This window comes from Canis lupus, chromosome 30 (assembly GCF_048164855.1).
Source record: "Canis lupus baileyi chromosome 30, mCanLup2.hap1, whole genome shotgun sequence".
Taxonomy (NCBI): Eukaryota; Metazoa; Chordata; class Mammalia; order Carnivora; family Canidae; genus Canis; species Canis lupus.
This window is the reverse complement of record NC_132867.1, coordinates 42020711-42046250: the sequence shown is the minus strand read 5'-3', so window position 1 is coordinate 42046250 and position 25540 is coordinate 42020711. Positions and strand designations below refer to the sequence as shown.

General features: G+C 61.3%; 1 protein-coding gene and 1 long non-coding RNA gene across 5 annotated transcripts in view; one reads left to right on the top strand and one right to left on the bottom strand.

The window, feature by feature from the left end:
• Positions 1-295: 295 nt before the first annotated feature.
• On the top strand, positions 296-20181 carry LOC140621789 (uncharacterized). Its single transcript, XR_012021527.1, has 5 exons — positions 296-441; positions 1326-1450; positions 2879-2970; positions 13749-16781; positions 18275-20181. It is a non-coding gene; the product is annotated as an uncharacterized lncRNA (long non-coding RNA).
• The window catches only part of SLX9 (SLX9 ribosome biogenesis factor), a 33924-nt gene continuing 18372 nt past the window's right edge, over positions 9989-25540 (bottom strand). For 3 of the 4 annotated variants that reach the window (XM_072807205.1, XM_072807207.1, XM_072807208.1), the window contains 4 exons: positions 24996-25064; positions 16886-17036; positions 12553-12621; positions 9989-11355 (listed from right to left, as the gene is read on the bottom strand). In XM_072807205.1, the coding sequence (XP_072663306.1) occupies positions 11232-11355; positions 12553-12621; positions 16886-17036; positions 24996-25064 (413 nt within the window). In that variant the 3' untranslated portion in view covers positions 9989-11231. The remainder of the gene's footprint in view (positions 11356-12552; positions 12622-16885; positions 17037-24995; positions 25065-25540) is intronic. The other variant, XM_072807206.1, reaches the window with a different exon arrangement.

Here is a 25540-nt window from a genome sequence, read left to right as displayed (position 1 = left end):
CTTCCTTCACAGAACAGGGCCCAGCGCCAACCCCTCGGCTCCCCGGAGCCCTGAGCCCTCCCCCTACAGCCCGCAGTTCTGGGGACGCAGAGGGGCACCCCCACGCTCAGGCAGACGGGGCTCATGAGGGAGGGACCCGGCTCTCCGCGGGTCACCCCCCACGGGCAGTGCCTCGGGTCTCCCAGACTCCATGTCTTCACACACGAGGTCAACAGACTCTAAGGGTGGGAGACCCCATCCCAGCCCCGGGTCCCCTGGGGCGGTGCCGTGGGTGGAGTCCAGTGCGCGGGCCTCACTGACAGCACGTGACCTGGTGCCTTTTCAGAGGACGCGGCCGGCTCACCCCTTGGGGCTCTCGGGGCTGCAGATTCACTCCCGCGGCACCTGCCACCCTGCCTGCCTGACGATGAGGGTTTTGTAACCCGAATGGTAGCTACTGAGGTAGGCATCTGACACATTCCCTGGGGTAGGACAGGTGTGTAGGACGAGACGGGCGTGGGGGGTGGGGCGTGGGTGGAGGGGAGGACGATGTGGGGCATGGAAGTGTGGGGGTTGGGGGACGGGAGTGTGGGGATGGGGGGTGTAGGGGATGGACAGGTGTCAGGGCGAGCACTGAGGTGCTCGGAGAGCAGGGCTCTGGCTGTCCTCCCAGAATGCCGAGAGAAATGACCCCTTGGGGCCGCCAGAGCCGTGACCCCCTGCACCATCAAGGCAGCCCAGTGCCCTGTGGCTCAGGCTCCTGCTCCTCGTTGGCTCGGGCATTTTTCCACCATGTCCCCACCAGCCTGAGAGCGGAGCACAGAGATCCCGGCTAGGGCTCTAGGGCCGGGGTTGGGGAAGGGAGTGGGGGGAGAGCAGAGGGGACAGGAGAGGAGGGGAAGGGCAGGGGTGGAGGGGTGATGGGGCAGGGGGAGGGATGGGAGAGGGAGGGGAGGGGAGGCCAGGCCTGTGTTCCTGACGCCATCCCGCCATCCGGCAGAGGTGACAGCTACCTCACGTCATGGGGAAGGCATCTGCAGGGCCTGTCGCCACCATCGGGCGGGGTGAGGGGAGCGGGGCAGGCTCAGGCCGGGGCAGATGGGAGCCCCAACAGCCCGGGGGAGCACTTTCCCGACAGCCGCCCACCTCACAAAACTTGTGCCCGATTCCAGGGACGATCACCGACCTGGTCCTGTTTGCCGTCAGCCAGACCAGCCAGTCCTGTCACTTTTGTCCACGTGTTCCTCGCTTCCTTGGCCTTTACCTCATTTTTCTTTCCTAGGTCTGGGATTGAATGTTGAATTCACATATTATTTTAGTTCTTTCTCTCTCACTCTTTTAAGTAGGCCGCACACCCAGCACAGAGCCCAAGGTGGGGCCTGAACTCACGACCTGGGCCGAGATCAAGAGTGGGATGTTCACCCGACGGAGCCACCGTGGCGCCCCTATTACACTGAGGCCCTTAAAGATGGTAAGCTTTCCTCCGAGTGCATTTTTGGCCGCCTTCTAGAAGCTTCCCCGGGCAGGGTCTTCTGCATGCAGCAGTCTGCAGCAGTCACGCGCCGTCACCTCCTCTGGGACTCTAGGGTCAGCTGCAGAGCGTCAGTTCCATTTCCCGATGCCCCACTAGCCAGGAGGGGCTTCCACCGCCCCTATGGGTGAGCTGGGGCCTGGTCCCTGCGGTCTGCACCCCAGGAGCCCAAGCTGCCGGCCAGGCCACCATGTCACAATGCTACACCGTGTGCGGACTCGAAGCATCCCCCAGGGCGGCACATGTCACTCACTCTCGAGGCCAGATCCAGGGCCAGGGGTGCAGGCCCAGCATGCGCTGCGCGGGGGGAAGAGGTCAAGACAGGGTCTCCCCACCACGGCGCCCTTGACATCGGGCACCCTGACGCCCCCGGCAGAGCCAGCACGGCCAGAGTGTGCACACAGGCTTCCTGCCGAGAATCGCTCACCGGGTCCCAGAGCCTCCCCTGGAGGCGGCCGTGGGCACACTGTCCTCTGGGTCCCTCGGGGCTCCCCTCCTGGGGCTGCCCATCGCCCACGATCCTCAGTGTCAACCTCTCCCTCAGGCCCTCCAGTCCACTCTTGAGCGGACACCTTACTTTTGCATCCCTGTTAGGGTCCAGCCTGAGGGAAGCGTGGGGGACGGCAAGGGGCTGGGCTGCGCCCCGTGCGGGGCTGGCCGTGGCTCCTGGTCCTGAGCGCAGGCGGGCCCTGAGGCTCAGAGCTCACTGACTCGGCTGACCCGGCGGGGAGGGACAGCGGTGCCCGGTGTCGGCCCTCTGCACGCTGGCCGGGAGGTAACAAGGAGACCCCAGCAGGCCTCATGGGTGAGGGAGGAGGCCGGGGCCCTCCGGTTAGGGGCGGTGAGGAAAGGCCCCCGGCAGGACCCCAGAGATGGGGGTAGCCACGGCACAGGACCTTCCGGAACGTTGGGAGCAGGGCATCTGAGGGGCAGGCCCAGCCAGGGTCCTGTTGGGTCCGCTGTGGCCTCTGTAGGACCTCGGGACTCCCCCCCCAAGGAGGAGGTCAGGGTGGGGCCGGGGGCTGCTCTGGGTCACCCCCACCGCCACCCAGCCTGACCTGCACCTGGGTGCTGGGTGTGGGCCAGTGGGAGTGGGAGTGGGAGCGGGGAGCAGGGCAGAGCCAGGGCACAGCCGCCTCCCCCCCCACCCCTGCCCCCTCCAGGGCGGGAGCTCCGAGGAGAGAGGTGTGGGTGTGGGCACCCCCAGCTGCTGCCCCGGCCGGGAAACCCCAGCAACAAAACATAACCCAGCCAAGCACGTGACCCCAGGAATGCAAAGCCGGCGGCAGGAGGAAAGGTAATCACACCACTGGGCCCCCAGCAGGAAAAATAATAACAAAATAACAAAACACATGACTTTCTCTACAGGAGCCAAGAAGGAATTCAGTAAAAGTCATCTCTGCCCAGTACGGGCGCGCCCCAATTAGGAACCTCGCTGTCGCCCCTCGTCTGATAGGAAGGTAGGCACGGAGGAGCAAACGCTCACCGAGAACACGTGCGTGCCCGGAAGCACGTATACTGAGCGTGCACACGTGCAGATGCAGCACGCGAGCACACGCATACGACGCGCGCACGCAAGGGCATGCACATAAGACGCTGTGCACATGCACACGGCGCTCCCGGTCCCACACCTGGGCCCCACGGCAGCTATGTCCTCAAAAGTGGGGCCGGGCCGCCGGGTGGGGCGAGGGTGAGGAGCTCCCGGGGTCCCCGATCCGTGCGTCTACCCCCTCCCGCTCCCCCGCGGGACGTGACCCCGGCCAGGCAGCAGGATCTCCTGGTCCCAGTGCTGCCTCGTGTCCGGATCAGGGCTCTCCACCCCTCGGGGGAAGGTGACCGAGGTGCTGGGGGCACCTGGCCCAGAGCAGGAGCAGCCCGGGTCAGCGCCGCGACCGCCTGGCCCTTGCAGCCGACGTCATGTGCTTGTCAGGACTGCCGTCCGAGCAGGGCTGGCCCCGGGTGCTCTGAGGGCCCCTAGGCCGGGGGCCTTGCAGCTGGGCTGTCCCCAGGCAGCCCCTGAATGGGGTCCTCCCCGGGGGCCGTGCCCCCAGTGCCGAGAAGGGCCCCACCAAGCTTGGCGCTGCTGGGAAGGGCAAGGGACGGGGCCAGGTGACAATGACCCAGGGCTGCGGCCCGCCCTCCCCGCTCCCCCTTCAGGAGTCCTCGCGTGTCCCAGGCCCTCCCGCTGCACGGGGGCCGGCAAGGCCAGCGTCCCAGGTGTGCCGGAGCCACATAGCAGCCCACCCAGGTCAGGGCCCCCACGACAGCGGGACCTCCAGGTCCAGGGGCACAGGGGTGGGGGGGGCCTCAAGCCCACAGGACAGACGGCAGACCAGCAACTCAGAGGGGGCTCCCCCCAGCCTCCCCTCCCCGCGGCGTTCCCACGGGAGGACGACCCCCTGTAATGCCTCTGAGCACACCGGGGGGCTGCCAGGCTAGCGGGCAGCTTGACCGGGATGCCAGAGGCCTGCCCCCTGCGCGTGCACCGACAGCCTCGGCACCGTGCGGCCGTGCGCGCACACGCGTTTGAGGGGCAGGACCGGACAGTCAGTCGGAGGCCCGGCCGTGCGTCCCTCTGGACAACCCCTGCTGGTCACCAGCGCCTGGTCCGCCCGCCTGGGTCCCCAAGGCCACCTTCTCCCCCAGGAGTCACTCTTGGGCCCCGACGGGCCTCGTCCGCACACAAGACACAGGCAGAGGCCGAGTGTGCCGTGGGCTAGACGGTCCCGCTGCCCCAAGTAGGCCTGGGTGCAGCTGGGGTCCCAGGTGCTACCCTCCCGCTGGCCCCCGGCCCCAGCACCCCAGGGCCCATCTGCAAGGCCAGGGGGACCCGCGCAGGGCTGAGCCAGAACACCTCCTCTGGCCACCTTGTCCTGCCTCCGGAGGTCTGCCCTGTGCCCAGCGCCCGAGGCGTCCGACCACCCTGCGGCCACCACCACCCCCGCGGCCCTTCCCCTGCAGGCGGTGTGCCCAGCCGAGCCACCAGGAGCCGCATCCCCGTGGCTGGAGGCCAGAGCGCAGCTCAGCCCCCGGCGGCAGGATCAGCACCTGAGGCCTGGTGACGGGACTTGCTGCGCATGTGATGCTCAGATACGCCAACACCCACCTGGCGCGTCCACGGTGGGGTCGAAGGCTCGGCTGAGGAGCCCAGGCCTTGCCCTACACTACCGAAATGGAGACCGCTATCCACCCTTGGCCGTCCCCCTTTTCCTGCCTGGAACAGTGGCTGGCGCACTAGCAGCTGCTATAGCAACAGGAGGAATAAAGGACTAGCAGCTGCTGGTAGCACCCTGGAGGGGCAGCCCACCTCAACATAATCAGCTGCCACACAGCATAGCCGGAACGAGCAGGTGACCAACGCACCCCTCTCCTCCCGGGTCCCCCACTAGGTGGCATCCCCACCCTGCTCTGCCGTGATGCTGGGTGGGCCCCAAGCCAGGCTCCCCTATGCCCCCCACCCATGCGGGGCCTCCACCACCAGCCCGTGTTTGGGACTTGAGTTCAGCTGGCAGGGGCTGCCGTCTCCCTCCCTCACACTCGCCACGGGCCCCTCCCCTGGAGCCCTCCCCGCGGGGCTAGGCACGGCCCTGGAGCTGCAGGTGGCAGACAGCTGTGCGCTGGCTGTGGCGCGAGGGTCGGCCCAGACCCGCGCAGACAGGCTGGCTGGGAAGGAGAGCACAGGTCCACTAGCAGGGGGAGGTGCTCACACAGGCGCCCAGAGCCTGGGGCGCTGACCAGGCCACAGTCTCTAATTACACAGTGATGGAATGACAACCGGCTCCCAACCTCGGAGACGGGGTGGGGGGGGGGGTGTGGGGGGGGTAATCAACCCTGTGCAAGAAGCCCATGCACCAGAGCAGGGAGCGGGCGCCTGAGCCCCGGGCTGTGGCTTGCCAGGCACTGGCCGGAGCCTGACCTGGGGGCAGGGGTCAAGGGTGGGGTGGCTGGAAGCTCACACTCCTGAGGACCTCAGGCTCAGCAGGCAAAGCACCTGATCATCCAGCTCCGGTCCCAGTCCCGGCCAGGGGAGCACTCCCCCTGCAGAGAAGGTCCTAGGTAGGGGAGCGCTTGCCCCCGCAGAGAAAGTCCCAGCCAGGGGAGCACTTGCCTCCTGCAGAGAAGGTCCCATCCAGGGGAGCACTCCTGCAGAGAAGGTCCTAGGTGGGGGAGCACTTGCCCCCTGCAGAGAAGGTCCCATCCAGGGGAGCACTCCCCCTGCAGAGAAGGTCCTAGGTGGGGGAGCACTTGCCCCCTGCAGAGAAGGTCCCATCCAGGGGAGCACTCCCCCTGCAGAGAAGGTCCTAGGTGGGGGAGCACTTGCCCCGCAGAGAAGGTCCCATCCAGGGGAGCACTCCTCCTGCAGAGAAGGTCCTAGGTGGGGGAGCACTTGCCCCCTGCAGAGAAGGTCCCATCCAGGGGAGCACTCCCCCTGCAGAGAAGGTCCTAGGTGGGGGAGCACTTGCCCCGCAGAGAAGGTCCCATCCAGGGGAGCACTCCTGCAGAGAAGGTCCTAGGTGGGGGAGCACTTGCCCCCTGCAGAGAAGGTCCCATCCAGGGGAGCACTCCCCCTGCAGAGAAGGTCCTAGGTGGGGGAGCACTTGCCCCCTGCAGAGAAGGTCCCATCCAGGGGAGCACTCCCCCTGCAGAGAAGGTCCTAGGTGGGGGAGCACTTGCCCCGCAGAGAAGGTCCCATCCAGGGGAGCACTCCTCCTGCAGAGAAGGTCCTAGGTGGGGGAGCACTTGCCCCCGCAGAGAAGGTCCCATCCAGGGGAGCACTCCTCCTGCAGAGAAGGTCCTAGGTGGGGGAGCACTTGCCCCCTGCAGAGAAGGTCCCATCCAGGGGAGCACTCCCCCTGCAGAGAAGGTCCTAGGTGGGGGAGCACTTGCCCCCGCAGAGAAGGTCCCATCCAGGGGAGCACTCCTCCTGCAGAGAAGGTCCTAGGTGGGGGAGCACTTGCCCCCTGCAGAGAAGGTCCCATCCAGGGGAGCACTCCTCCTGCAGAGAAGGTCCTAGGTGGGGGAGCACTTGCCCCCGCAGAGAAGGTCCCATCCAGGGGAGCACTCCCCCTGCAGAGAAGGTCCTAGGTGGGGGAGCACTTGCCCCCTGCAGAGAAGGTCCCATCCAGGGGAGCACTCCTCCTGCAGAGAAGGTCCTAGGTGGGGGAGCACTTGCCCCCGCAGAGAAGGTCCCATCCAGGGGAGCACTCCTCCTGCAGAGAAGGTCCTAGGTGGGGGAGCACTTGCCCCCTGCAGAGAAGGTCCCATCCAGGGGAGCACTCCTCCTGCAGAGAAGGTCCTAGGTGGGGGAGCACTTGCCCCCTGCAGAGAAGGTCCCGGCCAGGGGAGCACTCCTCCTGCAGAGAAGGTCCTAGGTGGGGGAGCACTTGCCCCCTGCAGAGAAGGTCCCATCCAGGGGAGCACTCCTCCTGCAGAGAAGGTCCTAGGTGGGGGAGCACTTGCCCCCGCAGAGAAGGTCCCATCCAGGGGAGCACTCCTCCTGCAGAGAAGGTCCTAGGTGGGGGAGCACTTGCCCCCTGCAGAGAAGGTCCCATCCAGGGGAGCACTCCTCCTGCAGAGAAGGTCCTAGGTGGGGGAGCACTTGCCCCCTACAGAGAAGGTCCCGGCCAGGGGAGCACTCCTCCTGCAGAGAAGGTCCTAGGTGGGGGAGCACTTGCCCCCTGCAGAGAAGGTCCCATCCAGGGGAGCACTCCTCCTGCAGAGAAGGTCCTAGGTGGGGGAGCACTTGCCCCCGCAGAGAAGGTCCCGGCCAGGACTGAGCTGGCCCGGCGGCCCCCAGGGCCCCCTCTTCCACCAGCAGGAACCAGAGCGAGAAGGGACAAGGCTTCAGGCTGGCAGGATGCCCAGCAGCCTCTGTGGCACCAGAAGACATGTGAATTCAAAGATACAAGTACTCACTGATTTTTCTCCCTAGAATCTGAAAAATAACATTTCCCAATCTTAACCAAACCTTAAGAAACACAAACCAATGTCAGGAACACGTCTGTAATTATCGCTGCAACCTATGCTATTTTAACACCTTTAGAAGAAAATGCAGTCTACTGAGTCTGTTTGACTTCAAAATAAGGAGGTTGTCCACACAGGCCAAGGGTCTCAGGCCCAGAAGCAGGGGACTAGCTGGCCTGGGAACGCGACATTAGAGAAAGGCCCGGAAGGCTGGCGTCTTGCTATCTGCAGGAGCCGGCTGGCTCTCCCGGTATCTTGGAAACATGCACTGATAGCAGCCCCCTGGAACCCTGGTAATGGGGTGAGGGCCAAGAACCCACTGGGGCCATGCAGGGGCTGGGCCCCGGCATCTCCACAACGCTGCCAGCCCAAGTGGCTATTGTGGCAGTTATCGCTGCACGAAGAACGTTCCAGCAGTTTGCACGACGCTTGACTTCCAAGCAACACAGGACCCTGACAGGCACGGCTGCCTGGGCCTGACTCACCGCCCAGCTGGGGCGACCGGCACTGATGCCCTTCTTTGCCCGAGACCGAGAGAGCCTGAGTCCGCGTGCAGGCCGGCACGCAGAGGCTCGGGCTGCATCGGGCTCACGCGTCACCACCCGCCCGGCGCCGACCCGGGCTCCTCTTGAAGCTACGTGCGGACGGGGTACAGCCATCACCCGCCTAACGAGCCAGACACCCAGACAGGAACCAGCCCGATGGCCGGCCTCAGGGCCCTGTGGCTTGCAGGCGCGTCCAGAACCAGCCACCGTGGTCCTGCGGAGGGGACCCTGAGGGCTGTGTGTTCACACCCGACTCCCCCCTCCTCTCCAGGCACTTCCGAGTCAGCGCCTCAAATAACCCTCTCCCCGCTGCAGTGTGTAGACGCGAGGCTGGGCTCGCCTGGACCCCGGGCCCGGTCACCTGGGCCCCACAGCCCGGTTTCCCGCCTCAGTCATTCACGCAATGCCCTGTCACCTGTTGGCGCGGTTCCGGGGCGGCCGACCCAAGCAGCGCCAAGCCAACCCGGCCCTCAAGCATTTCCGTCTTTGGGGAAAAAAAGCCAGCACGGAGAACGTAAGGGAAGGCTGGAGCGACAGGAGCAGCCGAGCCGGAGAGAAGCGCTGGGTGCTGAGCTCTGGGGAGGGCGGGTGGGGTGAAGAGGCCCCGCCACGAGGGGGCCCCAGGCCACCGCCCGAAGCCCCAGCGCGGCGCTCTGCGGTCCTCGGCTGCCCCACGCCCCAGTGCCCTGGCCCGTGTCAGACCCCGACCCACAAGGCCTCCCAACGCCCAGCGCTTGGCGGTGCAGGGATTTCCCGCCCCACTCGGCAACAGGTAGTCCACTCTGGATGTGCAGATGTGCATCCTCTGTCGGCCCGGGACCGCCCCCCAGGCCTCGCTGATCTCTAAAGCTTCCCGTCTGCCAGGGACCTCAGAGCGGAACTGTACTAGGGGACATAAGTGGAGGTGGGGTCACACTGCAGCAGGGTGGGCCCCGGCCCAGCGACTCATGAGAAGGCAGAGGGAGAGCCAGGGACACCCAGGAGGGACCCCGGAGCCGCTGGCAGACAGCACACTGGAAAGGGAAGGGACACCTCCGTTGGAGGCCGCTGCAGACGGCGTGGCCCTGACTCCCCGAGATAATACGTTTCCGGTGTCCAAAGCCACCCCGTGTGGTAATGGGGTGCCCAACAAACAAGTCCAGTGGCAGCCTCAGGCGAGCCCGGCCTGGCCCAGACATGCGGGGAAAGCACGTGGCTGCATGCTTTGGGGGGTGTCTGTCACGCGGGGAGATCACGGCACAGGACGACGGAGGCACACGTCCGGCAGAGCGGGGCAGCAGACGCCGCAGCCAGAGCTCCAGAAGGGAACAGGGGAGGGCTGTATGGGGAAGGAGGATCTGGGTGGGTCACTGGAGTGCAAAAGGGGGTCTTGAAAATTTCTGGCTGGGTAGATCCCTTGGCCTCCTTGCCAGGAACCCTGAGAGGTAAGCCTGGTGCGGGGCGGGCGCGCCACGGCAGGAGTGCACAGGGTTTAAAATGCACCACCACCGCCCGACTGCTCCGTTCCACCACCTGAACTTACCAAGTTGGCGAGGTCCGCCGCACGCACGCACGCCTTCCCTTCCTGCTGGGCTGCGGGGGACGCACAGGGGCGGCCTTTCCCGCCCCACGAGCCCCGCTCATCTGAGCAGCAGCAGTCATCGGGGCCCCGCACTCTGCTCTGCGGGTGAGGTCCCTGCACGTTCGAGGCTTCTAAGTCATCTCGGGGTGCGTTCTGAGCTCAGTGGTCGGGGCGGCACGTGCGTTACCTCCTCGCGGGGAACCCGCCCACCCTGGGCCGGCCTCTCCCCTTCCCACAGCACACGCTCTCCTGGGCAGCCGAGAGCACAGTGAGGGGAGCACGCCGGCCGTCGTCACATTGGAGCTGCTGGAGGCCCCTCAGGACACCACATACGGCCTCAGTCATCGTCCCCAAACTCAGACATTCAGACAAGCGTGATGGAGAAACGCCACGGCGCCCACACCCCAGTTTCTCCCAGCACTTATTTTATTGCAAAAATCAGTTCGTCACAAATATCATTTTGTAAGCAGCTGATCTCCCGTCTAGAGAACCGGGTTCTGTGCGGAGAACAGGAACAACCCGTCGCTTAGGGGCTGGCGGTCCTGGCTGGAGGGCCGTGCTGCCCTCTGGCCGAGGGGATTCAGGCTCCCACCTGCAGCCTCACGGTCACATCTGTCCCTGTCTGCGTCCCATGCCTGGGAAGTGCCCGCACTGTGTGCTCTTGTGCAGAGAAGGGGCCCAGGATGCCCAAGGGGGGGTGGGGCACGGGCTCAGATTCCGTTCAGCTGCCAGTTCCCAAACGGCCTTGGAGGGCACTGCTCGGGTGTCCGTCAATCGCGAGCACTCCGGCCACGGAGGTGGAGGGCATACCTGGGCCCACGCCGCTGAGCCACAAAGCCGAGTGCCTGGCGCCTGAACGCACAGACGCAGCACCCAAGGCTGGAGCCCACCCCCCACAGCCGCATAGGGGTGCCCAGGCCCCTAGGCCACACACCACCACCACCGACCCTGCAGGATGCGGGCGAGGAGTCCCCACGCAGCACTCCCAGCTCCCACCCCCTGGACAAGCCTCGGCCTGTGGGGCCGGGAGAAGCAGCCCCTTCCACATCCTCAAACTGAGGCTTTCCGTCGGTGTTCCTGCAGTCTGGTCTCCAAAGCCCAGGCTTCTAGCACACAGTCATCTCGCTCGCAGGTCAGCTGTGTGGCCCCAGGTGGGACCAGGCCGGCTCCCAGCCTCGGACTGTGGACAACCGGGGCCCTGCCCACTTGAGTCGGAGGAACAGGCAGGGAACAACACAGGCTTGGAGCCAAAGGGGACCCGGCGAGGGAAGGGCCAGCGCGGCACGGGGCAGGACAGGACAGCACGAGGTGTCCCATTTGAGCCCCTAGGAAGTGGGAGGGCAGCAGGTTCCCACAGAACCCGACACGACGGCATCTCAGGGCTGCGGAGCAGCGGGGGTCCTCACAGCCCCCTGGGTGCCGGGTGCTGGATGCTGTGGGGGCCCGGGGACCGCAGGCAGCCATCCTGGCTGGCCAGCCTGGAGAAGCCTCAGAGCAGTCTGGAAGCGCAGGGGCCTGCGGGGGGCACAGAGAACTGCCCCCACCCTGATGCCTGAGATCACACCTTTATTCATTGCACCAGATTCGGTGCAAGGCCGGCGAGGGGCGATCTTGGGGCTCACGGCACGCTTCCCGGCGGGGTCACAGCCACTCAGAGCTGGCTGCCACTGTCCAGCTGGATCTGCTGAGCCAGCCGCTGCCCGATGGCCAGCAGGGGGCTGGCCCTGTAGGTCGGATTGGCCAGCAGCTCCCGAAAACGGGCACTTTCTTCCTCGCTGAAAGAAAGGAGATCAGAGCAGGTCAGCAAACCCCACAGCCCTCGTGGGGGTGGGTGGGGATGAGCATCAGCCCCGCCTTGGCCAACCCACCCCTGAGGACCTCAGGGCAGGCAGCCCAGGCCAGGGCTGACCACGGGGATGGGGTGGGATGGGGGGCGGGAGGGTGAGGAAGGTGGCAGGGCGGGAAGAGGGCTCAGGAGCAGCCTTGCTGGCCAGGCCCAGGGGGCTGAGCGAGTGCTCTGGGCAGGAAGAGAGCAGCCGCCCTGGGGCCTCCTCCGATCACACACAGGCTCAGGAGCCACCGTGCCCACCCGTGGGTCTGGGGGGACTGGTACCCCTGCCTCCCCCAGGAGGTGGGCTCTCGGCCCCCGCCCCCTGCCCCACCTTGATGTGGAGCTGCTACTCAGAGAGGAGGCAGCTGATCGACGTGGGGAGGTAGACCCGCAGCCTTACACAGCGGCGCCCTCCGTCCAGCGCTGCCAGAAAAGGGGTGCTGCAGGAATGGAGGGCAGGAGCCCCGCAGCCCACGGGACCGACCCGGCCCTTGTCACCAAGGGTGCCAACAGACACTGCAGCAGCTGCCCCGCATGGGGCCTGGAGGCTTCCTCCTGCGTCCCCCGAGCCCGCAGTGCTGGCTGTCGCCGTCTCCCCCGGGTCTCTAAGCCCAGCCAGCTTCCAGGTGGCGCCGCAGTCAGGCCACCTCTCAGAAGCACTGGGGCCAGCCCCAGGTTTGCAGGAGCCTGGCCAGGCGCCCTGCAGGAGAAGACCTCCACACTGAAACGTCAGGGAGGCAGCTTCAGAACAAGCGCAGGTAGGGACGGCCCTGGCGCGGGGGCATGGGGAGCAGCCAAGCCGGTGCTGCGCCCGTGTGCGCTTGACGGGGGGCCAGGCCAACCCTCCAGGGGCCCGTGCCCTCGGCCGCTGGCAGGGACAATGAGCCCACTGGACTGACCGCCCGAGCCAGGGGTCCACACCCACAACGCCCGGGATGCAGGGGGCTCTGGGCTCCAAGGGTGATCCCCAACAGCCGGCAGCTCGTTCTGGTAGCATCTGCTCCCTGGCCCAGCTACGAACAGGCTGCCTCACGCCAACAAGAAGAGCCACTGGCCACGCTGCCCACGTGGACCAGGCACTTGGGACAGAGGCCGGAGAGCATGGGGGTGAGGTGGGAGGACGGGGTGGGGGGCTACTCACAGGAGCTGGAGCCTCTGTGCAGCGCTCATGCGGCTGAACTCGGCAGGCCGGGGCCTGCTGCTCACCCTGCTGGGGACACAGACAAGCAAGTCGGCACAGGCTCCCTGGAGCCAGCACAGCCTGCCTCCCCGTGGAGCCGTCACCCCGAGGCACACACGTGCCCGCACCGCCAGCAGGAAGGGCGAGAAAACCAGAGCCCCAGGCCAACACCTAAATTTAGCCTCCAGACCAGGAGCCCTCATCCTTTATTAATGGTTTCTGTTAAAATATGAATGAAAGACCTGTCTCGTGGGCCCAAGACAGAGCCCGCACGTGCCCCCGCTGCTCCCGTGGACTGGGACACCCATGCTCAGCGCGGGCCTGCCCAGACGGCCCTCTGCGCTCAGAGCCACGTGCGTGCCGGGGCCCGCCTCAGATGCCCCGCCTGCAGCTGGCCTTTCCCGAGTCACCCTGAGCCCCAGGCCACCACCGGTCTGCTCCTCTCACTGCTGCCCTCCCCGTGTCCACCCTGCGGCAGGCCCCTGGCAGAAGCGGCTGGCATCCCCAGGACACTGCGGGGGGTCAGGGAGCCCAGGCCTTGGGTCCACCCCTCTGCACCCTAACCTATGAAAAAGTAAAATCTGGGCATCTGGGTGGCTCAGTCAGTTCAGTGTCTAACTCTTGATTTTAGCTCAGGCCATCTCAGGGTTGTGAGATCGAGCCCCACATCGGGCTTTGTGCTCAGCAGGGAGTCTGCTTGGGATTCGGAAGGAAGGAAGGAAGGAAGGAAGGAAGGAAGGAAGGAAGGAAGGAAGGAAGGAAGGAAAAAAAAAAAAAGAAAAAGAAAGAAAAGAAAAAAAGAAAAGAAAAGAAAAAGAAAAAGAAAAAGGTAAGGGGCACCTGGGTGGCTCAGTGGCTGAGCATCTGCCTTCAGCCCAGGGTGTGACCCCGGGGTCCCAGGATCGAGTCCCACATCGGCCTCCCCGCAGGGAGCCTGCTTTTCCTTCTGCCTGTGTCTCTGCCTCTCTCTGTGTCTCTCATGAGTAAATAAATAAAAATCTTTAAAAAATAAAAAGGTAAAACCCACTGAGCCCCCCACGGCCCTCTAGCTCTGATAGCAGAGCATCAGTGTAGACACATCTGGGAATCCTCTCGGTGCCAATGGGCCAAGTGCAGTCTTTTTGTTGTTTTTCAATTTTTCAATTTTTATTTTTCAGTGGCAGCAGCCTCGAGACACAGCTAAGGCCACCAGGACCATATGAGGTGCAGTGGGTGGCCGGCCTAATGGCTCAGCTACACAAAGCTCCCCACCCCAACTCATGATCTCATGATGACCTTCGCCTGACGCTCTTCTGCTCAGAGGGCTGATTTCCTAGAGAACCTAATCTTCCACTGATGAGCAGCGTCAGTGCCTGCATGTTGGCTGGTCTCGGGAGCCCTGCATGCAACCTGTGCTGTGTGGCGCCCACCCAGTGGTCTGGGACACACCGTGCCAAGGCGTGCCCTAATGGCTCAGAACCTCAGGATCCCTGCAGCCACTGCCCTGTGAGGCCACCTCATGGATTTGGAACGGGCTTGGAGCAGCCCCCCGCCTTGGTCAGGGTGTCCCAGTAGGTGACTGGTGACCCTTGCACTCAGGTCTGGGTGTCCAGAGCCACAAGGTGGCTCCTGTCCAACGCTGAGTCCAGGACTCGCCTGGAGGAGTGGTGGCAACACACCCCAGTCAGCAGAGCCTTCTGTAATCTGTGTGCTTTGCAGAGTCAGCCTCTGATGTGAAGCACCCTCAAGCACAGAAGCTTCTCCCTGGCTCCAAGGACCCTGACCTGGTGAAGGCCACCAAGGGGACCCAACACCTCCTGTGACAACACTGAAGGCCTGGCCTGCTCTCAGGGCTGAAGGGTGAGAGGTGATGGCATGGGGATCCCGCTCTATGAAATGGGGCTGAGGGCTCCCTGTCGGGCTCCAGTCGGCTCGGGGAGACGCGGCGCAGGAATGGAGTAAAGGGACCGAAGGCAATGCTTACCAGCTACTGGGGGCGGGAGAGACAGGGGCTGGGGAGCACTGCTGGTTGGCAACAGTCCCTGCATATTGTCACGGTGCACCCATGGGGAGAGGACAGCTGGAAGCTCTGCATCTGGAACCCTCCTGCTCCCTGCCCCACGGGCCTCCCCCTCAGCTGACGTTAGCTCAGGCCCTTCAGCCAGGGTTGTTGAGTCCTAGGCAATTACTGAAACTCAGAGTGGTCCTGGGGACCCCAGACTTGGAGCCAGCGTTAGAAATGCACGTGGCTGGCTGGCTGGCTCAGTCGGCAAAGCGTGTGACTCCTGGTAGCAGGGCTGTGGGTTTGAGCCCCACAGTGGGTGTAGCGAATGCTTAAAATAAAAAAAAAGTGAGAAGGGTCTTGTAAACTGTTCTGGTAACATTGTAACTTTGCAGGAACACACAGGGTGCACGCACACACAGATTTCCTCCCTCTGGCAGCAGGAGGGACCAGGGCTCCCTGCAGACACACGGACTCTAGGCCGGGCAGGAAGCTACCAAGGTGAGCCTGGAGCCCCTGGAGAGCCGGAACGGAAGGACGTGCTCAAAAACAAAACCCAGCACCCGTCTCAGTGGGCACATCAGAGGGACACGGCGTCCGCCTGGAGAAGCTCCCGGGGGCCAGAGCGGGGTCAGCCCCGGCCAGAGGGAAGGCGTGCTGGATCACAGCCCACGGTACTGAATAAATATCCACGCGTCCCTACGGACGTCCACGCGGGACTGAGTCCCGCCCGATGCAGAAACAGTACTGACCCTCCTCCTCCCGAGGAGGATCCCACCATGTGGGCACAGCGGCTCCGTCCCCGGGGAGCGGCACCCACCTCCCCACTCCCCAGGTGTGGGCTGTGCACGGTGACGCCCTTCCCCAGGGGACAGCGCGGGCAGAGGAGGGAGCACCGTGGAGTGGGGACGCCTGGCAGACACACCTCCGCCAGGTGACCACGGCCAACATCAGCGACAGGTCGTGTGGACAGCATGCACCTGGGCCGGGTAGGATGGGCCGGGCAATCCCCCTCCGGGGTCGTCCCCCCAACCACCCAGGACCCTGTCCCATCAGAGAAACCATCGTGCTAATCCCACCGAGGGGCAGCCCCCCAAATGCCCCACTAGTGCCCCTCAAAACTCAGGGTCATCAGAGGAGCTGTCAGGGCCCAGAGGGGATGTAAAGGGTCGTGGCCAATGTCCCGTGGTGTGCTGGAGGGATGCTGGACAGAAGAGGGACATTAGGGGTCACTGAGGAAATGTGAACAACCTATGGGCGTTATCCTCTCACCGTTACTTATGTACCAACACCAGTTCCTTAAGCTGGGCGTCAGGGACGTGGGAACGCTCAGTGTCCTCTCTTATCGTTTCTCTGTAAATCTAAAACTGTTCTAAAAAAATATTTATTCAAACCAACAGCTCCCCAGTGCCAAAACACACTTGAGGAGGGACAGTGAGCAGGAGACCAGCCGGGGACCTTCGCGTACCCGGGGAGCGGGAGGGACCTCCAGCCCAGCCCACCCCGGCCCAGCCGCCCGGCTCCTCGAGGACACCCACATTCCTGCTCGGGCTGCGGGCCGGGTGCTTACACAGCACTTCCCCGCTCTGGGAGCCCCGAGCACATTTTTCAGATGAGAAAACTGAAAGCTGGGGAAAGACACTTGACCGGGGTCACATGTTTTATCAAGCACCGAGGGGAATTTGCATCTCAGGCTCTGCTCAACCACCAATCTGCACTGTGACGGCCACTCCTGGACTCCTGGTCCAGACCAATGGTTCTGGGTGCTTCCATCCCGGGAGCTGGCCCGGGGTCTTCTGGCTCCGGGGCCGAGTAGCCCTGAGCAGATCGCCTGACACCCCCACCCCCCAGCCTGCGACAAGAGACGGGAGGGACAGCAGAAGGACTGGCTCTTCTCCAGCACGCATGTCCGGGGAGGCAGGAAGCGCCACAGGAATGCGTGCTTCTGGGTGGGGGGGCCACAGCTAGCAGGCACGGTGCAGGCTGCGCCCCTGGGAGTGAAGCAGCGGCGCGAGGGAATGAAGCCCAGCAGCAGTGCTGGACGCCCCCCCCGCAAGCCCCCCCACCTCCACCCCCGGCTAAGCTGCTCCGAGGCCCCCACGGGAGAAGGCCAACAGGCGCCCCTCACCAACATGCCGGCCAGGCCCCAGGGCTCCAGCCCCAGGACGCCGTCACCATACCGCCTGCCCACAGAAGCATCGACACGCAGGTGAGGCACCTCTGTGGCCTCTGCCTCCCCCCCACACCTGCCCCAGCAGCTGCTTCTCGGGCTCCTGGCCTGCACTCCCCGGGCAGCCCCAGACGGACACTCACCCTCTGGTCCGTGGCTGCCGGCCAGCAGCCTCCAGCTCCAGCAGCTCAGGGAGCGCGTCTCTCAGGGGCTGCAGGTCCCCCACCACCACCGTGGCCCTCCGTCTCCGCTCCGCCTTGCGCTTCTGCTCAGCCAGCTTTATGGCTTCGATTTCTGAGGTGGGGCAGGGGGTGGGAGGGGCAATGGGTTAGTGACCGGCAGGCCCGGTTCTCTCCTGGCAGCACCTACAGGGCCCTGGGAAGCGGAGAGGCAGGCCTGTCCTGAGGGTGGGTGCTGAGCCTGAGCTGCAGGCGCTGAGGCCTTCTCTTCTCTTGAGGCCCCGTGCTCTGGGCAGGCGGGCGAGGGGAGGACAGGGTGAACAGAGAGTCCCTGGGCGGTGGGGTCATGCTCTCCTGTGCCCCCCAAGTCTGTCCTGACACACCAGGAGGAAGGAAGCGGGTCCCCACGTCTAGGGAGGTGACACAGTGGCCCGGGGCCTCCAAGGAGCACCACTGAGGCCCGAGGAAGGAGGCAGCAAGGCAGGCCAGGGGCGATGGAGTGGTGGCTGCCGCTGACCGCAGGACAGGGCCTCTGCACTGGAGAAGGGACATGGGCAGGGCCTGCATTGGGGACACAGTTTCAGGATTTTTTTTTCAGATTTATTCATTTGAGAGACATCGCATGTGGGGGGGGGGGCAGAGGGAGAGAAAGTCTCAGCAGGCTCCCTGCTAAGCACAAGCACTGAGCCCAACAGGACGTAGGACTCGATCCCACGACCCTGAGAGCACGACTTGAGCCGAAACCAAGAGTCAGACACTCAACTAGCCACCTGGGTGCCCCAAAGCCTTGGCATTTGATTTTCACTTAGTGATGTTTTTATTTCATGGCACCCAGGTGGCTCAGTGGGTGAGGCGTCAGGCTCAGGTCATGATCCTGGGGTCCTCGGATCAAGCCCCTCAGGCCCCCTGCTCAGCAGGGAGTGTGCTTCTCCCTTTGCCCCCCACCCTGCTTCGTTAAGGGGATCCCCAGGTGGCTCAGCGGTTGAGCATCTGCCTTCAGCCCAGGGCCTGATCCTGGAGACCTGGGATCAAGTCCCACATCGAGCTCCCCGCATGGAGCCTGCTTCTCCCTCTGCCTATGTCTCTGCCCGCACCCCCCCCCATGTCTCTCAGGAATCAATCAATCATTTAAAAAAAATTTGTTTCAAAATTGCTAGTAAAATACATATTCTAATGCATTATTTCTAGTGTGGCTGGTGGGAAATGCCCCCTCACTGGTTTGTGTACAGCTCTCCCCAGGGAGACAGCGGGCAGGGCCAGGGTTCAAACACCACTGAAGAAAGAGCCAGAGGCTGTTCTACATGAAAGATGCACATGCTCTGCACTGACGGATGTTAATTTGTTCTGCATCAGGTCTCTTCTTGAAAAGCTGAGACAGGAGAGCTGCTGTGGGATGACCAGACCTGAGCCTGAGCCCCGTTACCCTGCTGAACAGCCAGCCATACATAGGATCACACTTAAAAAGGCCGTGAAAAGCCACCTTCCTGACGAACAGCCAGGCGGAGTTGCAGCCCAGAGACCACCAGCCACCAGCCTGCACAGGCCAGGTATGGGGCCGCTGCCCCGTGAGCTGCTGCTGTTGTAGAACTAGGTCCGACAGCCTCTAAGGGCACGTCGGCCACAGCATCCAGAAAGGCAGTGACCACAGGGCACTGGGCAGGCCCGGACCGGAACCCCAGCACAGAGGACAGACTGTGGACAGCACGCCGCCCGGTACCAACGGATCAGGTCCACACAGAGCCCCAGGGAGCATACGTGAAAGGCAAGTGGTGAGGGGTGACCCCAACAGGCATCTTCAAGAGACCAGTTTGTAGACACACCTGCCAGGGAGAAGCACCAAGGAAGGCCTCCCCGAGGTAAGAGCCAGCTCAGCAAGCCTGCGGTGCTAGGGCAGTGCCGCCCCCCCGAAGGCCCCCAGCTGCCCAGGGCAAGCTCTGAAGAGCCTACCCTGCCTGGTCCAAAGTCAGGGACACACATGCTGCCCCCAACCACGGGCCCTAAGAGAGTCCTGGGGCACCCAGGGAGTAAGGCTGCTCACCTCGCCCCGAAGAGCGGAGCTCAAGGGAACATGGATGGCTCAGCTCGTCAGCCCCTCAAGCACGGAGCAAGCCCGCAATGCTCCCGATTATTAGGACTCACAAGACGACCATTCAGTACTTTCTCTCCTGCAGGAAGAGACCCAACAATTTACTGAGCATCTCATCAAGCCAGGTGGCCTCTTCCCCGTGAGCCAAGTATCCTGGGAAGGCTGCAAAGGCCAGGGTGGGCACTCTGAGACCGCAGCCCCTTCAGCGGCTGACAGACCAGCCCAGGGGCCAAGGGCAGCCAAGCACAGGCCCGTGGTTCCTGGGAAGACACATGCACACAGCTACACAAATGTTCACAAATCCCAGCTGGAAGCGCTTTAAGTGTGTAACACATGCTCCCTACTGGAGCATAACTGAGGCACGCAAGGACAGCTGCACACGGGGACATCTGCCAGGAGGTCCACTGCGGGTCCGTTTAAACAGGAAGGCCACCATCGCCGCAGAAGTGCCAAAGGAGGGACGCCCGGGTGGCTCAGCTGTTGAGCATCTGCCTTCGGCCCAGGGCATGACCCCAGGGTCCTGGGATCGATTTCCACATCGGGCTCCCCAGAGGGAGCCCGCTTCTCCCTCCCCGTGTCTCCGCCTCTCTCTGTGTCTCTCATGAATAAATGAATAAAGTGTTTAATATTTAAAAAAAAAAAAAGTGTCAAAGAACATGAGAGAACTCACTATCCACTCACCATGAAAATTACAGAAAAAACCACAAACGGAAGCAAATTCCTTAATGTGACAAGAGGTTATGTGCCAGAAATAACACTCTCTAGCGAAACATCAGAAACCCCCCCACCAACCCTTCGTGACCGGCTCCACACCCAGGGCGGGTGGGGGTGCGGGGCTGGCGACCATGAGAACCCACAGGACGGGGCTTGGCCGCTGCACACAACCAACCTGCAAAGCTGACACAGCCTCAAACTTCAACAGGACTTTCAACTGAACCTGTGAAGCTAATTCTGATCTTACCCTAAAGAAAAAAAAAAAAAGACCTAGGGACGCCTGGGGGGCTCAGCAGTAGAGCGTCTGCCTCTGGCCCAGGGTGTGACCCCAGGGTCCTGGGATCGAGTCCTGCACTGGGCTCCCCATTGGGAGCCTGCTTCTCCCTCTGCCTGTGTCTCTGCCTCTCTCTGTGTGTCTCTCATGAATAAATACAATCTTAAAAAAAAAAAGACTAAATGTGTGAATAACGGAAATATTTTCTTACAAGAACAAGCAACAAGGAAGTGGGCCTACCGGACGCTGAGGCAAATCACAAAGTGACAGAAATCCTAACAGAGCAGCGTCCTGGGGCTTCTGGGGAGACGTGGGTCCCTCCCGCCTACCCTAAAAACTAAGGATTAAACACAAATATAATAGAAATCAAAAACCTCAAAACACCAGTGCACACATGCACGTGCACACCACACGTTTCTAGAGCTCCACCCCCCAGGAGAAGAGCAAGGCCTGCATGTTTAATCCTGCACAACCAACCAAGGCTCTCCCGTGCACAGCGTGCTAGTGAATGGGGTCTTCAGCGCCATCCGTATCTCCTAAACAGTTTTATAACTTTTTATGTGGGACTGAAATATTACCGCGTCCTCAGATTTGGGTGCCTTTCATTCCAGCCTGGGGGCTCTAGGAGGTGCAACCGTGAACTTAAAGGGGTGTCAGTTCTGTGCTGTGGGCTTGGCACGGGGACCCTGGCCGGCAGCACGCTGCAGAGGACAACGGGGCCCCGCCCCGCCCAGCCCAGCCCAGCCCACTCCCCCATCTGCCCCAGAGCCAGAGCCAGGGGCGCAGGGGGAGAGAGGGGAGTGCCTGGAGCGGCCTCTGAGGCCTGGACCTTGCTACACCCTCTTCTGGCACCGAAGCCTCCCTTCCACGGTCCAGGCCAGGTGGGAAGGGGCCTCCTGTCCACCTCTCTGAACCTAGGCTGCAAACAGCCCCTTCACTGACTTCTCTCCAGGTAAACCCCTCTGGGGGTGCTGGTTTCTCCCTGGGGGGGGGAGAATCTCACGCCCAGCCCACTGGTAAGCAGAGTGGCAAGGAAAGGCCCATTCTACCAACTGTGTGGTCTAGAGCAGCAGATTCTGAGCATTTTGGGGGTCGGGGGCTCCTCCTGCCCCTACCACTCCCTCTCCACTGGCTCTGGAAGGCTGCCAGGGACCGACACCCCTTCATTCTACGTGGCTTGAGGTGTAATCAAGAAAGCATTCCACATGCTGAGCCTCCAAAAACACCTTCACTGGCTAGGCAGATGCTGACCATGGGAGAGTTATATGGCTGGGCTCTCCCACCAACAGAGTTCAGGAGGAGGAGGAGGCAAGCACATGCCCCGTCACTCTCCTCACATCCCTGCCCACACCTGCTCATCGACTAGAAGCTGGGGGAAGTTCCTTAGAAACAGGCCTGACGCAGAGAGCACTTGACGGCACCGTGCCGTGCGCACCTGTGTAGCCGGTCCCAAGCCCTGGCCCTGGGCTGGGCACAGTTCACACCCCTTCCTTCAGTGCACCGAAGGTTCAAGGCCCTGTTGGATGATGAAGAGAGGACACGAAAACACGTTTGGAGAGGAGGATGCAAAACTCTATCCTTTTTAGGCAGCATGATTTTTTACGTAGAAAGTTCTAAGGAATCTACAAAATAACTATCCGCATACCTGATTTTACCACAGTCAAAGGATACGGTACTTTTAAAAACCCATCTTCTATATGCTAGTACAAAACTATGTGCTAGTATATGCAGAAAACGAAACTTTTGAGAATCCCATCAATAATAACTTCAGAAAACATGAAGCTATCAGTAATCAGCTTAATAAAACCGAAACCAAAACCATGTCAGACCTCTACCCTGAAAATTCTACGGCGCCGAGAATGGACGTTAAAGAAGATCCACATAAATAGGGAAATACATGTTCGTGGACTTGCAGACTCAATATTGTTGACACGGCAACTTCCCCCAAAACGATCTACACACTCAAGGCAACCGCAGTCACAAGCCTACCAAGGTTGGTGGTGGTAGCGGGTTTAAGACGTCGACGCGCCTACAGTAAATTTACACAGAAACGCTGAGGACCTGGACTCACACAGAAGAGCCAAGAAGGAGGGCGTCTGCTATGTGAGGCCACAACCTCCCCAAGGCTGCCCGGTACTTGTGAAGGCGTCAAACAGAACCACACTCAGGAGGCCACGTAATGTTCTGCAAAGCAACCAAAGCAATCACGAGGGAAGAAAAGTCTTGATGGCAAATAGCGCCAGGATAACTGAGCATCCACGCGGAGGGGGAAAGAGCCTCAGCCGGTTCCTCAGGCCACGAACACTAACTCAAGATGGATCAGAAACCTAACTAACCTAACCATTATGAAGATTTTAGAAAAGCAGAACAGCATCTTTAAGACTTTAGATTGGACAAGGTTTCTAAATCAGATGCCTCAAAATTAAACTTCTCTTCGTCAAAATCAGACATACCTCTGAAACCAAGTATGAACTTTACGTTGTCTAACTGAAGCTTAAAAAAAAGGAAAGAAAGAAAAAGAAAACGAATAGGCAAGCTGCAGTCTGGAGGAAAATCTACAGCCACGCGTGTGACGCAGGGCTGTCCTCCGGGACGTCAGAACAATTCCTGGAGCATGATAACAGACGGCAAAGGGCCCCACGAAACCACACCTGACTGGAGCACACACGCAATGCTCGGCTGGCCTGAGAGCAGAAGGCAAGGAGCAGCCGCGCCCTGCCCCGCGGGGAGCCAGACTCGCTGTGGCCAGGACGCCCCTCCAGGACGCCCCTCCAGGACGCCCCTCCGCGGCGGAAGTGTAAACATAGCACCACTCTAGAGAAACGTCTGGCAGTTGCTTATAAAACTAAGCATACATCTGCCCTCCGACCTGGCGTTCCATTCCCAAGGATTCATCCAAGAGAAATGAGAACATACTCCACAAGGAGACCTACAAAGAATGTTCGTAGCAGCCTTTTTCATAGTAGCTAAAACGAGAAAACGAGGTATCCATCAATAGGAAAGTGGGAGCAAACAGTGCAGCCAGACAAACCCTTCCCAGCAAGAGAAGGGCACAGGCTACAGCTACACGCAGCAGAGGCCTCCCACGCGAAGCAGACATCCAGAAACAGACAACACACCCTGCAAGATTCCACTTATAGGATGTCGAGAGCAATAAAATCTAAAACTGTGACTCAAAAGACGAGACCGTGGTCACCTCCGGGGCGGTCGATAATGGGCGCTGAGTGGGAAGGCGCAGGAGGCTTCCTGGCAGGGGGCTGGCCTGCATCCTGCAGGAACTCTGGCTGCACCAGCTTGTGCCCTGCTCACAGGTCACTGAGTGGCCCTCAGGTTTGCACCTCATCGCATGACAGTTCCACTCAAAATAAAGATGGAAAAGAACCATCAGCAGATACTGAGCTGTAGCAGAATCACCCGGGAAGAAATGTCCTGACAGCCGTGCACTCAGGAATGTGGGGCCAGCACACGGGGTGGTGGACAGACGGACGGGAATGGGCAGATGTGGTAAGGAACAGGGTCCACGGCACATCTAGGTGGTGGGAATCAGCGTGTTCACTGTCAAGTTCTCCCTGCTTTTCTGTATGAAATTTTCATGATAAAACCAGGTAAGCCCGTGCCGGGCGGGGCAGCTCACCCAGCCCTCCACTCCTCGACACAACTAAGAACAACGAGCCAAGTAACTCAGACCTAAAGAAAGGAAGAACAGGGTATTAGAAAACCAGAAACTAATAATTTAGGGCACAAGAAAGTAGAACTGACTAGTAAATACAAGACTTAACTCTTGCAATGGGAGAGAGAAAGTAACGAGAAGGTCAAGAAAGGGACGTAAATACAGGACAACAAACAGGACCTGGGACGATGAGAGGCCAGGGGCCCCTTGCCAGTGATGGTGGGGATCTGATTAGAGCAGATGCTAAGAGGGGAAAATAGGAGTGGCCACACCCGGCTCGAGGAGTGACAACAAAAGACCGAGCAGCACGGAGAGTTTCCAGTACCACGGCACGCTGGAGTGCAGAGGCACGCAGGGCCCACGGCCAGTCTGTCTGCTCCGAGTCTAGATGACAGAGAATACTCCGCACAACCCCACATGGGGACTGTGGGAAAGAAAATGCACAAATGAGTCACTTATGTAACCAATAAAGTGACAAAATATAAAATAATTGCTGGAAGAAGTTGACAGATTTCTCTAGAAAATAAAAAACATAGGTTTTCTTTAAAACCTTCAAGGAAAAAACTAATTTTAACCAGGAGAGGACATACAGAGATATTACAAATTAATTTTAAAAATCAGCAAAATCAAAAATTTTAAAATATAAATAAATGAACACAAAAAAATAAAAGTCAGCAGAATCATACTAAAATGAGAATAGCAGGGGATCCCCGGGTGACTCAGCGGTGGAGGCCTGCCTTCAGCCAAGGGTGTGATCCTGGAGACCCGAGATCGAGTCCTGCATCGGGTTCCCCACGGGGAGCCTGCTTCTCCCTCTGCCTGTGTGTGTGTGTCTCTCTCTGTGTCTCTCATGAATAAATAAATAAAATCTTAAAAAAAAACAAAACAAAATAAAATAAAATGAGAACAGCAAGAAAAAACTGCAAAGCAAGCCTCCTAAAATGCTTAGAAAACCATCAGTGAATATTCAGGATCATGAAAAATAACTCTCTTTTCCAAAGACACTTGGTGGGAGCGAGGCACCCAGCACGGGGAGGCGTCTGCTAGAGCCGCGTGACGAAGCCCCTCAGACAGGCCCTGGGAAGGAAGGGCCAGATGCCCCGTCACACCCAGAGCACCCTGGGCTGCCTCGGCCTGGAGAAAGGTCTGCAAGGCACAATCTCACAGGAAGGTGGCGGGCCCACGCCCTGGGACGGTTGGCCTGTAAAACCCTCGGGACAGCAGTCATCTGCGTGCTGATGAGCCAGCCCTGAGCACCAGAGCCATGTGCTTGGGGAGGAGGGAGTCAGGGCGCTGCCGTGCGGGGCGGGGGGCACGGGGACAAACTTACTCTGCAGCCACCTCTCACGCCGCAGCTTCAGTTTCTCCTTCTTGGGCAAAACAGTCCTCGCCTCTGCACCTGAGGACAGAGACACACAGGGGTGAGTGCGGTGCTCCGTTCCCACAGGGAGGACCGGGAACTGGGCCCCCAGGCCAGGCGCGGCCCTGTGTCAGGACGGATCCCTGAGGGCCTCCTGCGAGGCTGCGCCAGGAGGACCTCTGGACGGGATGCAGGTGACCAGGCAGCCAGAGAGGCCACACAGCTCACAAGGAGGAAGCAGGTGCTCTCCGGCTGGGCAGAGAAGCCCGGTGGCTCCGGGGACCCGGCCCCCAGAGCAGAGGCTCCCGGTCACCCCGTCTGTAATTTCTCGGCACAATCTAAGCAAGAGATGGTCCCAGACCTTGTCGCTGATTCCCCTCGGGTAGTAAGAAAAGTCCACTTCTCTTCACACAGAGCTTCTCTGGAGGCCAGCGTGGAAGGTGTCCTCAGCGTGTCCCCGGCCTCACCCGCCCGGCAGGACACGCCCTCTGTTCCTAGGACACCTCCCTCACCAG